The sequence below is a fragment of the Merops nubicus genome, unplaced genomic scaffold (genome assembly GCF_000691845.1).
Source record: "Merops nubicus isolate BGI_N331 unplaced genomic scaffold, ASM69184v1 scaffold1931, whole genome shotgun sequence".
NCBI classification, from domain to species: Eukaryota; Metazoa; Chordata; class Aves; order Coraciiformes; family Meropidae; genus Merops; species Merops nubicus.
The window spans coordinates 3957-22562 of record NW_008590342.1 but is presented as its reverse complement, the minus strand read 5'-3'; the positions used below and the strand labels follow the sequence as shown (position 1 = coordinate 22562).

The window sequence follows — 18606 nt, the reverse complement described above, 5'->3', positions numbered from 1 at the left end:
TGCTGAAGTTCAAACTCAACCCTACAAAAGCAGGTGATGCAGGATGCTTGTCTTGACACAATAAGATCTGCAACTACACTCAGAAAAACTGATTTATGTTGTGACAAAATATAAGTATGACCAAAGCACCCTTTACTAATGGAAACTTGAGCCTCGTTTTGAAAAGCAAGGAGTTAAATCACAAGAAGAAACAAAACTGTTAACTTATTTCTTTTGTTCCTCCCCACGCATCCCTTGTTTTTTTTAAAATTAAAGAAACTCTAAATCCCACTGAAAGCAACAGGAATTTTGTGAATCCATACACAGGACTCCCTTTCACAACTGTCCTCTCCTCTCTCTTGAGGCTCCCTGCCCCAGTGTTAGCTCCTTAGTGAAAGGAAAGGACATACACAAGATCTATTAATGACGCTCATAATAGGCAGACAAAATTCTAATCACTAGCAAATTCAGACAAGAAGCTGAGGTTAAAAATGTTAGGTAATTAAAATCTCACAGCTTGTTATGAATCAGCTCTCAGCTACTGCCCTTGATGCTAGAACTCCTAAAACATATACATAACCAGAGTGTCTAAAATTTGGCCCTTTAATTATGTAATATAAATAAACTTTTCCTGTGTTAGCTCACTACACATTATCCTCTGACAACAAGTCTCGGGCCAGAAAAATTACACTATATTTGCTGGGAGCTGCAAGAGTGCACAACACAGTCTGAGAAGGATCTTGTGCAGCCTCACTTTAGTCACTTTAAACCAAAATCCATAAATAATTTTAAATATAGCTTTGTGAGTGTACATAAATAACAAAGAAAGGAAAATAAATAAAGCACAGTTGACGTGAAAATGAAATGAAACCAGAATTTCATTCAACTCAATAGCAGCAATCTAATACTTAGTCAGTTTTATATGCTTTTGAAATGAAAATGGCCAATAAAGATAGTTAATTTAACCTCCCTACCTGACCCTATCGATGTGGTTTTATTACCCTTGTCATGCAGGGTAAAGAAGACTAATGCCCTTATTTCTGGTGTTTCTAGCTCCCCATATCTTTTTTTGGACAGCTATCTGTAATCTTTTTAGTTTGACAAATCACCACATTATTTTGGATATTTACATTTCAAATCAGTTCAATGTTTACATGCTCCTGCTTGGCTCCTATTAGATTGTTCCACGGGAAATAATCTCAAAACGTTAATTTACATCCCTCACATTGATGAAACAGTGGGACAGGTGCCATCAGAATGAATGAAGTCACCACACTCAATTCTTTTTATTGGCATCTGAAATCTTCTGAAGAGTAGCATCCAAGACCTCTGTTCTGTTTGAGAGCCAGCTGAAAAGCATCTGGCTGCTTATCCTTCACCAGAGAATGGCAGCACGAAGCGGAAGCCACACAGAGCTGACACATTAAATCAATTCAGTACCTGCATAAATATCCTTTATGAGCTGAACGTGTCTCTCACAAAAGCCAATGGGGCTACCACCTCCATGTCTTCATAAGAATTTCAACATTTGCAAATTATTGTTTTTAATTTAAATATCCAAGGACCATCTGAATACATGTAAGTGACATTAAAAATGGGTATCTCTTAGAGGAATCTCTTCCTCTCAAAACAACCAAGTCTTTTATTAATTTGAGAGAAGTTAATTCAGGCCATTAAGGAAAAGATATTTCCTCCCTTTCCTGAAAAGGACTAAAAAAAACCTATTTGCAGTATGAGGCTTTCAAGGGTTAGGGCTGGGCCAGCCACTATACAAATGACAGATTGCTCTCTATTAACCCCCTCTCCCTTCCCAGAAGGTGAAGAGAAATGGAATAAGGGAGAGAGGTTTATGGACTGGAAATGAAAACTAAACCAGCATCAATGAAATAATAATAATAATACAATGAAATATATAAAAACCCCAATATCAAACCTGCCCCTTTTGCTCCCTCCATGGCACTTACATCAACCTCACCACTGGTGCTGTGGAGCAGGCACTGGGCAAGTCCTAGACTGGACTCAGCCATTACATGGGAACTGGATTTAGGAGCTGGATTCCAGAACTAGATTCAGGAATACACAGATTTGGATACAAGGCAGAATGGACAGATTCCTCCTTGGACTCTGGCCATTGAAGAAGAGAGCTTGACCCTTGTGATCCCTCAGCTTTATACCAAACATGATGCACATGACATGGCATGGCATGGCATTCCATGCTGGTCAGTTTAGGGTCACCTGTCCTGTTGGCTCCTCCCCACAGGTGCAGCCTCTTGCTTTGCAGCACCCCAAGATAGTACAGAAGATTGAGCAGTGACCTTGGTCTGCACAGGAGCAAGTATAAGCAAGAGCCTTTCTGCACAGCAAGCCTTGGTAGTAGCTACAAACACCTAGTGTTATCACTACTAGAAGCAAACACCATCTGAAAAAATATGCCATTAACTTTAGGACGTGCAGTTAGTAAGATGACACTTGACTGAAAAGTAAATCACTGAACAGAATTACTGTGCTCTAACTCAAACCAGGACAGATGCTAAAGCTGCTTTCTTATTCTAGAGCTCATCCTGAGAAATAACATCTTCAATTTTCTTTGAGGCCAGTAGGAGTTGCAGGTCCATAGTGTTTAGAACAGTCTTGCTGGGCTTGACCCAAAATCTTCTTCAGATTCTCCCCCTTGATTTCAGGCTGAATGCTTTCATTTGATTTACCAGGAAGACGAAAGGTTAATCATAGAGATCTTGCAGGATTTCAAAACCTTACTGTAGGTCACAGATGCTCCTATTTATAACATAAGACACAAGAGTAAGAAAATATACAAAATATCTACAGAAAGGATTAAAAGGAAAAGTGAGTGTGTTCTAGATCAGACAGTGAGCAGCTGGATATGTGACATGCCAGCTTACGCTGGTGCCCACCAGACTGTCTCTACCACTTTGTTCACTGCCTTTTGAATAATTTGAACTCTCTCCCTCAGTTCTAGTTTACATATAGATAGATTGTGTGAAACACACACAGACACCACGGTGATTTGATCATATGAACCTCTATAATGAGGTACAAAACAAAGACAATCTGGCGCACAGTAGTTTCAGAATAATAAGAGACTCGAATATGAAAGACTTGCTTTGCATATAATAAAAAATTCATGGTGGTAAACAAATCTTCATGTTGATAATGTAGATTTAAGAAAAGTTTTAGGCATTGGCTGGTGGAATATATCCTGACAGAGAGCCTGTGACTGACATCTTCACTCGCCTGGCAAAACGCTGTATCACCAGGTTTCCTTCTGAGGAGTACAGCAACGCTGCCATAATGTCAAGAGCTTTACCAGGGCAGGCATCTTGATAGGAGGTTTTATCTATGTGTTACAGAAATGACAAGAACTCCACAGAGGCTGAGAAAACAGGACCATCTGCCCCAGTCATAACTTCCTTTGCACCAGGGGAGGTTTCGACTGGATGTTCGGAGGAATTTCTTTACTGAAAGACTGGTGAGATGTTGGACCAGACTGCCCATGGAGGTGGTGGAGTCAGCAGTCCTGGAGGGGTTCAAAAAACGTGCAGATGTGGCACTTGGGGACATGGTTTAATGGTCATGCTAGTGTTGGGTGATGGTTGGACTTGATGATCTTAGAGGTCTTTTCTAACCTTAATGATCCGATGATTCTATCATCACATAAAGCATCAAATTGCTCCAGGTGCTACAGCAGCTGCAAACCTACCAGTCAACCCACACATAACTCCATGTACTGGCACATTTCCTAGATGAACATCAGCACCCAGCATCATGCAGCTGCAAACCAGAGCCAGACTGAAATACAAGGTGTGTTGCTGAAGTACCCCATGCCATAGCCTTTGACACAATAGCTATGCTAGTATTACTAGATATTTATTTTGGAAGATGTGTTACAGTACAAAATTGTTGTGTGATCAGCTTCAAGCTGATGTGTAATCTTTGCAATGCATTGCTACCACTGTCACTTTGAAGAAAGTGGCTGCTACCATTGCAGGATTTTATTGGAGCCAGAACTGATCACAGAATAAAAGGATGAAAGGAAATACAATACAGGGGGAAATGCAGGGAAATCCAACCTTTTTTAAAGCTTGATAAAGATCTTCTTAGTTAGTGAAACAGTTAATATGCTTACTTTTCAAAGTAAATTATGGAGAAGTCTAGGTTGAAAATAAGTTACTATGCCTTTCAAGAACAGAGTTAACCCTACACTCCAAGCTACAAGAACATCAGTCCTATCTCTTATTTCTGAACAGGAGAAAAAGAGAAAGAATTCAGCAGTCAATTACTGCTCTTTATTTTTAATATTAGTGCAGTGCTTTGGACCAGGACCTTGATTGTATCAGGTATGCTACATACAAAAAGTATTTCACGCCCCAAAAGCCTTATAGTTTCAGTATAAAACAAGAGATAAGCAGGCACAGAAAGAAGGAGGTGGGGGAGCACAACATAAATGAGACAGGGTAGTTCTGTGTGACAGACGTTAGTACCAATATACCAATAGCCTAACCACAGATAATTACTGTCATCATATTTTTGAAAAGCAATTGAGAGAAGACAATGAGGTACAAATTGCTCTTCATTAAAAATCCACATAACTAATCACAATATGGAAGAAGGCATTAAGAAACTTGTTTGAAAAAAGTAATGAGCAATTAAATCTTCATGGACTGAGCAAAGGTAGGAGTCAAAATCTTTATAGCTAATGAGAAATGGGACACTAAGTCAGAAAGGAGTAAAAAGCCTTGGAAATGAAAACAGGGTTTTGTTTGATGTATTAAAAAAGGAAGATCAAGTGAACAGAACAAGAGAGGCTGATGTCAAGAGGGGCAGAGAAAAGTAATCTTTGAATGGGGGGAAAAGGGACAAAACATAATCTGTGAATGTCAGAAGAAAGACTATCAGAGTTAACTGTAGCATAAAATAATGATGGCTTGGACAACCATTTTAGCTAAGTGGTTGCATTAAGAGACCATATAAAAGCCTCCATGCAGAACAAGTCAGCACCATTTAGCTAATCACCTGCACGCAAGGCCCAAGAACCCTACCTGAAGAGTACATCAACTTTCTGGGTTGACTAACAGGAAAGACATTCACAGGGTCGAAAAAGAAAGCAGACTACTGATGAAGAGCTGTGCAGAAAGACTGATGTAATCATCTTAGTGATTAATAATGATAACGATGAGTGATTAATAAAATCTTAGCTCAGACCGAGCTTGAAGTGATGGCTCTAGAGCAACAGGAAAACTTTAGAGGATAGATGCAACCTTTATTTGAGACAGAAGATTGTCTAGAGTGGCAACGGAATTTTGCAAACAAAGACAACACAAGTCAAATGTCTGTGTATTTCCTAGCACAGGAAGCTTTGGAGTTCTTACTAAGCTGCTACGTGCTAATGTGCGTGTGTAAGGTGGCTTCAAAATGTCTGTTTGCAGTGCTCACTCAGAGGTACTGGCCAGAATAACCAGTAATTAAGGGAAAGAACAGGGAGTTGACATGGTGAAGAAGACCATGGGCATAGGTTAGTTGTTTTTTGAGTGTTTTGTTTGTTTTGTTAGAATAAAAACTACTGCTCTGCTCTGTAGCAGTTCTCTGCATACAGGGCAGTCAGGATTTGCTCTGAATGAAGAGGCTTGTTCAGACAGGAAAGACAATATTGAGGAAAAGATTTAAACCATTATACACTTACCTGCTGATGAGTTTGTCACATCAGGACAATTATCTCTGGTCTGATATAAACTATAAAACTTTATGGTCCTAAACATGCAAACTAGCAGCACATTTGTCTATCAGTATCTAAAGTTTGAAAACCAGGTAACACGTAACCACATTGAACTGGTTACTACAGGATAATGCTATAAAACTTCAGTTGAGACTAGGAATACAAAAGTCTGCTGCTCAGGATCAACAATTTGAGGCAAAAAGAAAAATTGAGATTTGGACAAATAACTGTACATAGTTTCTGCCTTTTGATCTCTTTTTCAAAGAGATCTGGTACAAGCAATACACTGTACTTATGGAAAAAAAAGTGAATTAAACCAGAAAGTGTTGTGCCACCATTATACATTTTTGCTAACGAGCACTGGAAATGGGAAAGCAACAACTATAGCAGAAGCTAGAGGTGACAGGCACAAACCAAGAAGGGGCAACTCTTCTGATGTGCTGGTGAATGCAGTGAGGGTTTCAGGAAACAAGCTTTCAAGGCTGTTCACATTGTGAGACCAAGAAAATGAACTTTGAATCTTGTCTTGCTGGAGAGTAACTTACAGATATTATACACTGAAATAGTCTGCAAAAAATAAGATAACAGGAATGCTCATTTCTGAGGGGATCTTTCTTCACAAGGAACAATATTTAACTCAAACAGATGTTCAACTTGGACCAAACTCCTTCTTTGGGATTAATTAATGCCCTTATCTGATGCACATGCTAGCTAAAAGAAGTAGGTAAATATCAAGATAGCTTGTAGTTAAATTCTCTCTCTGTTCAAGTCTACATACAGATAAGTCGTGTGAAGAAAACAGATCTTTGAACACAGACTTGCAGACACAAAATCAAGGGTGGTTGTGATACTGGCATGACTGCTCATCCTCCAGCCTGCATGCAGATTCAGCATGTGTAGTAGGAAAATGGTCCATCTACATCAATAATGGACTGAACAGCCTCTGCTAGCAAAATCAGCAGCCCTCCAGATGAGTCAATCTCCACCCTGAAGCACGAGAGCAGAAGCATGTGAGTGAGTGGCAGAGGGGAGCTGCTCTGGAGCCAGCCTGGCTGACGCAGAGCAGCAGGTCTCAGTGCATGTAGACTCTGTGCTGGACTAGATGACCCCTAAAGGTCCCTTCCAACTCAAACAATTCTATAATTCTATGAATAGGACACAGTCAAACACACAGAAGGTAAAGTGACTTGTTTTACATCTCCAGTCCCTCCACTTTGCCATGTGCTCCGTTCCCATAAAACTGCTGTCTCCCCATTTCTTTGTGTTTACCATTCCCTATGAACAATATTTCCCACCTTTTCTAAGCATTTATTAACCTCTTTCTGAGTTATTCTTCAAACTAAGTACACTTTGGTCTCATCTTTACCACACCTTGTTACTTAAGGTGTAAATATCTTGTAAACATCGTGTTAATTCATGTGTAAAAAGCACCTTCATTAGCTTTCTCAGAAAGAGATCCAGGTTGGACCACTAGTAACTAAAAAGGACTCTGGGGTATTCTTCTCCTGTCAAGTTTCAGGGTGGTATTTTGCTAACATCAGACAATTCTGGTAAAATTTCACATCTTTAACTTTTTTTCTCAGACAATTGATGTGTGTTACATTCCATAGCAGCTGTATGCTTTCATGGCCATCACACAACGTTTCTCCCAAATAAATACCAAAAGTGGTTTAACTTGGGTAACAGGTTAGCATACTGACTCTCAAGCAAGAATGAGCCAAAGTTATTTTGGGCTCCTGATACAACCTTTGAAAGGCCTCATACACACGACACTATTAGAGCAAACAGTAATTCCCATTTCCCGAGCATAAATCCAGCTAAATAGGGCTAACCTGGCATTTCTGGGGTTTAAAATATTAAGCTGGATCCAAATTCAGGCTGGGATTGGTTATTGTTATGTTGTCAAAGTGTTTTCTTCAATAAAATCATTCATATGAACAGAAAACAAAGTTTCTGAATATGGAATAAAATTTTTTTTATTTCTCTCCATGCAGTTCAGGGGCTGGGGGCTTTGAACAGATCATCTGATCCTGATTTCACCTCTATGATAACCTTGGAATAACACTATGTGTGACCCAAAATCATCTAATAGCTAATATACTGGACATCTTGAAATATGCTGAAAAGACTTAGGGTTAATGACAGAGTTTGTTTTTGCAGGCAAAAGTTTTGCATTAACCTGAACTGCTCCAAGTGCTGCACCCCAAAATGCCTGAGCACACAGGTTAAGGGAAGTGCTAAAGCGTGAAGATGGCAGCATTGCTGACAGATATATCTGAAGTCTCATAATTTTAAGGATTAAGTGTAAATGACACTTTTATGGGTGAAAAGTAAGGAAGAAGACAGCTGTGGGAGAAAGTTCCAGGGAGAAAATGGGAGACAAAGATAGCAGCAATACAGTGTAACATTTACAGAAAAAAAAATGCTTTTAAAACATTCTAATAATTTAGGGTTTAGAAGAAATTTCTTGGTGCAAATAAAGAAATATGATGGCAGCTCGTGAGGGCTAGCTAAAAATGAGTTATGAAGGTAGGAACTGATGAAAAAATTGGATAATGTATGTCCTTAGAGAAAAACAAAAAACCAACATAACAGCGTAAAAATCAAAACAATAGATGTTGTTAAGGAAAAAAAATGGAACCAAGCTGCTAAGCAAGGACTCAGTGAAGCCCTTAAAGAACAAGAGTGGAATTCCAGTGACAGATGATGTTGATATATTGCTGACACCCCAAATGAATTTTTTGTCTCACAATCCACAAGAGAAGCTGAAGGTCACAGAGTAGAGTGTGGAATATTTTTTTTTCCAGTAGGAAAGTGAAATATGAGCATGTCTTAAGGTCACTTCAAGGTTAACAATTAGGAACTCAGCATAATTAGAACCTGACAAAGTCGTAGAAATGAATGATATCCCACAGAAAGCAACTTAGTATAGAAGAAAAAAGAAAAGTTGGCAATTCTGAATTCTCCTTTCCCTTAAATTAAAAATGGTTGTGGCTGTAATTCTGAAGCAATCTTCTGGTGGGAAGAGAAAAATTGGAAACTAATGGAAGTTGTGTAACAGAACAAACAAACATTGATAAAGCATTGATGCACATAGAAAAATTAAAAGAGAAAAAATAACAGGAGAAAAATTTAAAAGACAGATAATCATCATCATCACCTCCATGCCACAGACCTCTCAAAGAAACCACAGATCTGAACACACGAAGGGAACAGCCATGGAGGCTGCCAGAGAAGGAGTGAGCAGGCATTCCAGTATGTGCAAGAAATGTGTCAACAGAGGAACATCCAAGCATCAAAGAGAGGCATTAGTGAAATCCAGCATAAACAGAGGTTGCACAAGACCACCTGGCTTAAGAGGCAGTAAAATTCTTCACTTTGCTTCTGTGGAACCTCAAGTTAAAGGAAAAAAGGCATTTTATATGAACAGGACTCTAAGGGGCAGGGGGAGAAAACAAAAAAAAATAAAAGCAGCAAAAAGATTCTGTGCTCTGAGAATTCAATATTTGATTTGATATAGGAGTGGAGCTTGTAATAGTTTGACATTAGACCAGTGAGAGCCATTAATGTATACAAGGCAAGGGGAAAAGAAGGGATCAATGCTTTGCAGCTTGAAAACTCTAAATGCTAAAAATCTGGCTTAAAAAGTGAGGAGAAAATTAATTCCAAATATAAACATTTACTTATAAAAAGCTACCAGCAAATCCAGATGATTTAACAAGGAAAACAGAAGATTTCAAGATGAATCAGACATTCATCAGATTTAATACCTGGAGGAGAAAGAATCACTGAATTTTTAAAATCATGTATTTTTTTACATTTAACATTTAAATACCAACCAAAACATAGTTTCTCCTTGGCAGATGCTACTTCAACAGTCCCTTTCTCCTACACTTTTAGAAGAAGGGCCTCAAAAGATGCATTTTTAAGGGAAGAGCAGTTTCAGTAGTACTGACAGATAGCACCAACACCAACAGCTAATCCTGCAGTCAGCCCTTAATCAGGTCAGATCTATAGCACAGGGGGCACGTGGCAGTGACTCTGCTGTTGAAGTTGGTTTGAAGCTTGCACACAACAGGACTAAAAGGTTTCTTGTCTTTAATGACTCAATTTTTAGTTTCCAAATCTGAATCTGTTACTCTCAAAAAAACCCGCAAAATCTTAACATGTTTTCTAATCAAAATACCTGTTAAGTATTGCAAAGGAACATCTCAAAATGTTTGTCTTGGAAGTTGTGCCTTGTCTGCCTGACATTTGGGCAGCAAGTTTAGGAATTATCCAAATACTACCTTCACAGACTGTGAGCTTCCCAATTCTATTCAGCTTTTATGAATTCAATGTTCACAACACTACAACACAATACTGAACTCAAAAGTTAGTTCTAGCACTCAGAATAATCAGAGTTGTGATTCATTTAAATAAAAGGAGATATTTAAATTCTTCAGGAATTTAAGACTTCTCAGGTACCTTCCTTCCCTGACCTATCAACCACAGTGAGTGTAGAGACCCCAGTGAATCAATGAACAGACTGGGGAAAGGGATAAGCAGAGAGGGAGGATGAAACACGAAGAACAAGTGGAGCTTGGAGACCACTGTGAGGAAAATGTCAGCAGCCAAGTTAGCAGATGCTGGTGAGGAGAAAAAGAGACCTGCCAGGAGCCAGCAGCTCTCAGGTGTGTGGCTGAGAAGGTGACATGTCCTACCTAGTGAGTGTGGCCGGCCAGGAGTGTTGTGAACAGGGTGGGGAAAGAGGTCACAGAGCAGCAGAGAGTGAGGTCCTGCGGCAGAGGCACCGCGCGGGAAGGGCGCTGGAGATCTGCCAGCTCAGCCAGAGGGGACAGGCCACCCAAGAGGACAACAACATCTAGTGAAGCTATGCAGGGAGAAAATCAGAAGGGCCCAAGCTCAACTAGAGCTCAGCCTGGTTACCACTGTTAAAGACAAAAAGTGTTTCTATAAATACATTAACAACAAAAGGTGGACTAAGGAGAATCTCCACCCTTTACTGGATGCGAGAGGAAACCCAGTGACCAAGGATGAGGAAAAGGCTGAGGAACTCAGTGCCTTCTTTGCCCCAGTCTTCAGTAGTAGGACCAGCTGTTCCCTGGGTACTCAGCCCCCTGAGCTGGAGGACAGGGATGAAGAGCAGAAGGAGACCTCCAGAATCAAAGAGTAAATGTTTAGCGACCTGCTACATCACTTAGACATACACAGATCTATGGGTCTGGAATGGGGACAGCCAAGACTACTAAAGGAGTTGGTGGAAGTGCTCACCAACCCACTTTCCATCATTTATCAGCAGCCCTAACTGGGGAGGTATCACTGGACTGAAGATTAGCAAATGTGATGGTTATCTACAAGAAGGGCCAGAAGGAGGATCTGGGGAACTACAGATCTGTTGGCCTGACCTTGGTGACAAGAAAAGTTGTGAAGCAAATTACCTTGAGTGCTACAACATGGCTTATACAGGACAACCAGGTGATCAGGCCCAGTCAGCACAGGTTCATGAAAGGCAGGTCCTGCTTGACCAACCTGATCTCCTTCAATGACCAGGTGACTCTTCCAGCAGGTGAGGGAAAGGCTGTGGATGTTCTCTACCTGGATTCAGCAAAGCCTTTGACACTGTTTCCCACAGCATCCTCCTGGAGAAACGGGCTGCCCATGGCTTCAATGGGTGTATGCTCTGCTGGGTAAAACACTGGCTGGACAGCTGGCTCCAAGCAGTGGTGGTGAATGGAGTTAAATCCAGTTGGTGGCTAGTCACAAGTGGTGTTCCCCAGGACTCAGCACTGGTGAGACTGTACCTGGAGTACCATGTTCAGTTTTGGGGCCTTCACTACAGGACAGACATTTGGAGTGCACCCTCAGTAAGTTTGCAGATGATACCAACATGGGTGGAAGTATTGATATGCTTGAGGGCAGAACTCCTGATAGGGACCTTGACAGGCTGGAACAATGGGCCAAGGCCAGCTGTATGAACCTCAGTAAGTTTGCAGATGATACCAACATGGGTGGAAGTATTGATATGCTTGAGGGCAGAACTCCTGATAGGGACCTTGACAGGCTGGAACAATGGGCCAAGGCCAGCTGTATGAACCAGCAGGTGAGGGAAAGGCTGTGGATGTTCTCTACCTGGATTCAGCAAAGCCTTTGACACTGTTTCCCACAGCATCCTCCTGGAGAAACGGGCTGCCCATGGCTTCAATGGGTGTATGCTCTGCTGGGTAAAACACCAGCTGGACAGCTGGCTCCAAGCAGTGGTGGTGAATGGAGTTAAATCCAGTTGGTGGCTAGTCACAAGTGGTGTTCCCCAGGACTCAGCACTGGTGAGACTGTACCTGGAGTACCATGTTCAGTTTTGGGGCCTTCACTACAGGACAGACATTGAGCAGGTCCAGAGAAGGGCAATGAAGCTGATGGAGGGCCTAGAGCACAAGTCTTACGAGAAGCAGCTGAGGGAACTCGGGCTGTTTAGTTTGAAGAAGAGAAGGCTGAGGAGAGACCTTTTTGCTCTCTGCAACTACCTGAAAACATGTTGTAGAGAGGTGGGTACCAGTCTCTTCTCCAAGTAACAAGTGATAGGACAAGAGGAAATGACCTCAGCTTGTGCCAGGGGAGTTTTAGATTGGATATTAGGAATAATTTTTTCACTGAAAGAGTTATCAAGCACTGGAACTTACCTTCCCAGTTAAGTAGCTGAATGACTTTTGAATCAAAAGTCTTGGACCTGGGGTTACTGATCAACAGCCACCTGAGTATGAGTCAGCAGTGTGCCCACGCGGCCAAGAAGGTTAATGGCACCCTGGCTTGTATCAGGAACAGCGTGACCAGTAGGACCAGGGAAGTGACTGTGCCCCTGTACTCAGCACTGGTGAGACTGTACCTGGAGTACCATGTTCAGTTTTGGGGCCTTCACTACAGGACAGACATTGAGCAGGTCCAGAGAAGGGCAATGAAGCTGATGGAGGGCCTAGAGCACAAGTCTTACGAGAAGCAGCTGAGGGAACTCGGGCTGTTTAGTTTGAAGAAGAGAAGGCTGAGGAGAGACCTTTTTGCTCTCTGCAACTACCTGAAAACATGTTGTAGAGAGGTGGGTACCAGTCTCTTCTCCAAGTAACAAGTGATAGGACAAGAGGAAATGACCTCAGCTTGTGCCAGGGGAGTTTTAGATTGGATATTAGGAATAATTTTTTCACTGAAAGAGTTATCAAGCACTGGAACTTACCTTCCCAGTTAAGTAGCTGAATGACTTTTGAATCAAAAGTCTTGTAGATATGGTGCCTAGGGACATGGTTTAGCAGTGGACTTGGTAGAGTTAGGTTTATGGTTGGACTTAAAGGTCTTTTCTAACCTAAACATTTCTATGATTCTAAGAAATACTGAGCAGAAGTCTTAATGTTTGTTCTCAATAGCCACATCAAACTGAAAATTATTTCCTTTTACTTGCTGATTTTTGTACATCTTACCATTCTTAATTTCTGAAGTGCTTTATTAATGCTGTACACTGCAAATATTTTTAGCAAAAACCGTGCAGTACTAAACTCAAAGAGAAACATACATCAAGTTAATTCTACCAGTATCTTGTAAGCTTTGTCTCATTTTAAGAGGAACTATATTGCCTACCACAAATTATGTCACCTCATTATCAGTTGAATGCACCATTTTTCTGCAAAGGAGAATAATGCAAAAGCCTAAAATTAACAATCAATATTATACTTTTTATTTTAAGTATTGATCTATATCTTCCACCTTGCACAATCTCCCTGGTAACAACAAAATTAACTACAGATCTTTTCAACCAACGACAGCTCAATTGAATTTTTCTTTATCTCAAATGTGAGCGGCTGACTTTTATATCATATAAGCACCTGCTGTAAGGAGCACCTGCAATATTCTTCTTGGAGCTGTTAAGCAGCTGCAGACCACTTGTGCTGCAACCCTCATTAGCAAGGCTGTGTGGCCTCAGCCTGACGAGAACTCTCATTTGTCTCCTTGGTACATGACTTTAGGGCTCCACAACTCTCAAACTTTTGCCAGAAGACAGCACTGCAAAGACTAGTGACAACAGTTCATCTTTGGGTATTGTCCCACAGCACTACAGCTGCAGAGCACACACAGGTCTGCACAAGCAACACCCTTTCATGCCCTTCTGTATCTGGGTGAATGCCATGCCAAGGACCCCGATTCTTTTAGATAAGAGTGGAACTAAGTGCCCATGCACAATGCTGGTATGGTATTTCAAAAAGTCTGAAAACACCTATGAATAAAAAAAAAGGGAAAAAAATGTATTTTCACATACGCATTCTTATACATATGTATTTGTTTACTCATATTTTATATACATGCAAAAACATATGCATTTTCAGATGTATAAGCATACATGTATATATGTACAAACATGTATGTGTGCATATATAAACACACAGTAGTTCAGACATAGTAACAATTAGTTTAAGAAAAATTCTGCATGTGTCTTCCATGTTCATCCAAAATCTAGCCCCTGCAAAATAATACTCATTTCACAATAAATAATTTTTTTTAAAAAATAATTAACTATAGCTGTTTTAGAGAAGAGAATAGCTCTTACCTGCTTTACCACTGTGACAGTGCCAGGTGCCATGGTAACCACAGAGGCAACTGCTGTGGCATCATGGCTTTCTGACCCCAACTCAATGATTTGCTGCAGGATGTTTACAGCCGTTGGATCAAGTCTTTCACCTTACCAGAACGAGAAGATCATCACAGTTAAACAGCTCAGAGAGTATGTGAGTGTAAGAGCTACAGGCATTCCTTCCCCTCCTGCTCTAACCCTGACTCACAGCGCTGTTTATGAATTTCAAACAGCTCAATAATATGGCACTTCAAGAATAGATCTATGGCAGGAAAAGATTCACAAAACAAACTTACCCAAGGCATGCATGAATCAGCAATAGAAACCCCACTGATCATTTTTATGCCTGCTTGAAAGAGATCTAAAAGAATACATTGACTAAATCAACAATAGGTACAATTCATAGCAATAACTGTCAATTAGGAAGCTGTAAGACTTTACAAATCCAAATATGTATATGCCAGAAATTCAGCTTGAACAGAACCTGAACTCTAGACCCAGAACCACAACAGCTATTTGGTATATTACAAACCTGTCTTTCCCATCTCTCTGGCCATTTGCAATAACCCTCAACCTCAAAGAAGTACTGCTATCACTAATGCGCTGAAAAAATAGTTAATCCCTTGAAAGAGCTCATGCTTATCATTTTATAAGCACAGGATCAGAACATGTTTTTTTTTTTTAAATCCCCTTGCTATGTGTAGCCCTGCCAAAGGAAAGGCAAGTTTACAAAAAAACCCATCTTACATAGTTGCACTCTCACTTCTCCCAAAGTGTGAAAACCAAAGATCTGGGCACTGGAAAATGTTTTGGTTTTTTGCTATGCAGGAATACCAATTCCTCTCCTGTGGCCCACCATTCCCACATGCCCAGAGTCAGCAGGAGAGGTGTGTTAGAAAGGGAAAGACACTGTCACAGTCATGTTAAACCTGCCTTATATGTGCTGGAACCACTGTTGGAACCAGGAAAGAATAAATAGAATAAAGCCCATCTCTTGGCCTCAAACAGTTTCAGACTGGGGTTGATACTGTGATGGGGATCTAGGGCTGACCATTTCATTTCAAACAGAAAGTAGTTCTGTTTTGCTATCTATGTAAGAAACAAGTTCATCCAAGTAAGAACGTTTGCTTGCTTTAGATTTTTTTTCCTATATAACTGCCCTTAGACAAGACTACTGTTTTTCATAGCTAAAGGGAATATGCTGGAAGAATATCTGAAGTTGGATGCACTAAAAAGCAAATCTTATTCTGAAAACTACAGCCTCACACTTAAAACTGTACAACATACTACATGATCATGTTTATTTTAATTTAAATACATAAAAGCTCTCAAGGTTTTTTACTCATTCAGAATTCTCAGTCATTAAAATAAAACAATATGCAGAAATTGTCAGGAATGTAATTTAATTACCACATGCTTGGAAATTCCATTAAAAGTAGGAGGTTTTGAAATGTATCTGTATTAAAAACGATAAAGACCTCAATGGTCAACAACTCTCAAATACTATCTCCTGATAAGCCATGTTTTTATTTATATATATAAAAATTAAAACATATAAACACCTAACTCTAGTCTCTGATGTTTTAACACACTCAGAAACCCATACATTTTTTTTTCCTTCCAGTTTTTTGTTATTTCCCACTTAGCAATCATTATCTAGTCCCACTCTTCCTCAATCTGACACCGAGTAATCTACTTAAGTTTTGTGTGTACTGTCACTAGATACACACCATCTAGTCTGCCAGCTTAGCTGAGTTCACAGTGTATTTAATAACAGAGGCAGGAAATTCCACACACCTAATCATAAAGTGCAAAGCAGAGTGTGATCAGTGCTAATGACTTAAGGATGTAGACATTCATGAAGAATGGTCATTTCTCATTATTTATCCTCACAGAAAAATATAACTCTCCAGAACTAAGTTTTAGATGACAAATTTAATTATTTTTTAATAGTTTCACAGGAGACCATATATTGCCCAGTATACTTGGAAGAATTAGATATTTATGAAAAAAATATTTTCTTTTTTGCTCCAACCTAAAAAAGGTAACTTACCATTCTCAGAAGTGTATCTAAGGTTCTGTAATGCAGCTACAGCAGCTTGAGTGCCTTGAACATCTTCTCCAGTCTCTGTGATATGGAGATACTGAGTGGATGCTTCTTCAGAAACTTCAGCAGTTAACTTGAAAACAAAACCCAACCAAGGCATGAAAAATCACACTCTTATTTTAGCAATTTAGAGAGCAATGAAAGATCTGAATTTAAAGGAATGTGTTTTAGACAATAAGTACAGTAACAAGAGTTATAGAAACACTGGGTGAGAGAGAATTCAAGTAGACTATTACATGGGAGTCAGGACGTCACCCCACAGCTTGTTCTAGATTCTACTTCAAAACTTGCTTTAAGCAGGCTGAAGTATCTTGGCTTCATTTTTGTTGCATAGTTATTTTAGAACTAACAGAAGACTTTTATTGTATCAGGGTCTAGTAAAAACCTTTTGGGCAAAACTAGTTTATAACACATCCTCTTGCAGATCTGGTAAATGCCTCTGAAGTTTGAAAATGACATTCTCTTTTAAAAAAGTTATCCTTTCCATAACTATGTTTTTTCATGATGAGTTATCACTATGTATTCCTGCTCTGACGGGACTTTATTTATAGCCATGCTGGTGTCCTGGGTGTCCTCTAATTCTTTCAGGTTTGGGTATCTACTCAGGAGAGCATACAGAGAATTATTTGTGAAATGCATGTGGGTGCAAGACTTTGAAGGACCACATTTTAACTGCACTTTGCTTGACCTTGGCCATATAATACCTACTCAATTTTTTCCAATATATTTCAACATTCACTTTAATATATTTCCAGTATTTTTATATTTTTTAAACAATCTATTTGTGGATACTCGAAAACCATTGAACAAGAACTGCACAGTGATTCTTCCAAATGAGGCATTTGATTTATGATGGGGTTTAGACTGCTTGAAATTTAGCTGAATAAGAAACTGTGGAGGTCAGCCAACTGCAGTTGACTCCTGGCTTTTCCTTCTCTCAGTGGACACCAACAATAGCTTACTGAGGCAGTGGAAAAGACTCAGCTTGCTACCTGTAATGCTTTAAATAAAACTGTCTGGATAGTTCTGTGGTTTTCCCACAGCATCTGCAGCTACAGTGAGCTCTGCTTGGAAAAGTAACAATTTTCACTGTAGAACAAATGGCAGGTGACAGCAGAGGAAAGTAAGTCCTCCCAAGGTAGCTGCCCTACACCACCCCACCCCAAACCCAGAAAGGATTGTTGGTTTGGTTTTTTTCTAACCCAGCTTCTTAGGTCTAACTTACATTTTTTAAGGTCTGATCTTAGTGACACATAGTTTGGGTTGAATCCAAAACCACAGAACAAACCATGGAAGACTTACTTTGTACAACAGCACCATTTTTTTATCTGACCAGTTTACAAATTCAGTTTTCTAGATACTAACATTTGCTAGAGCAGCACAATTTTTTCATTAATTCAGTAAGTTTGTAGCTGTGTGCATCTTGCAGCTAACACCAGCGAGTATTTGGCATGTAATGAAATGCAGTAAGGTTTTCAATTTCCTATTTTTTTTTGCTAAAACTTTCACCCTTTCTGCTGCAAATAGAGGACTAGAGTCTTGCAATGCAGAAATTAGGATTAACAACCTTGGAAGTGCTAATAGATATTAAAGCAGTCAAACTTAACAGTCACAGCAATGTATGCATTCAAATTGGAGATGAGATCACATGATCTCAAAGTCAAGAACACATTTTTGGAAACTTCCTATTCTTATCTGTATTTTTCTCCCTTGGATATGTTTAAATCTTAGTGCCAAAGCCATGGCAGCTTTGCATTACCTCCCACTTGGTCTCCCCATCATGTTCCACTAGCTTCATTCCATGCTTGTTTTTAAGATGCCTGTTGAACTCCCATTTTGTACCGTACACAAAGCTGCAAACAGGACACTTAATGCCACCTATAAAGGAAACACAAATAAATTCCTTAAGTTATTTTCATATAAATTCTTTTTCAAGACAATAAGAACTTCTTTAATTTGACTTCATTTCGGTCATACCGTATACCTGTAATTTAAAAGGGTTTCCTTTAGCTATGTATCCAACAGGAAAAAAAGGGGGGAAAAATAAAGTACTTGAGGTCTCACAATGCTTAAAGGGCAATTTTGGATAATGGTAATGGAACGATTCTGGAACAATTCATGTATCTGGGAAGCTTGAGCAATCCTTCCCAGCTTGCATGCCTCCCTTTGTGGATGTCA

The 18606-nt window shown here is 39.8% G+C and overlaps 1 protein-coding gene across 1 annotated transcript in view; it reads right to left on the bottom strand.

The window, feature by feature from the left end:
* LOC103782161 (zinc finger protein ZFAT-like) overlaps positions 1-18306 on the bottom strand; it is a gene marked incomplete at its 5' end in the record, with an annotated part of 20555 nt that extends 2249 nt beyond the window's left edge. Inside the window, 3 exons of the mRNA XM_008949910.1 lie at positions 14298-14428; positions 16375-16501; positions 18188-18306. Of these exons, the coding sequence (XP_008948158.1) occupies positions 14298-14428; positions 16375-16501; positions 18188-18306 (377 nt within the window). The remainder of the gene's footprint in view (positions 1-14297; positions 14429-16374; positions 16502-18187) is intronic.
* Positions 18307-18606: the final 300 nt, after the last annotated feature.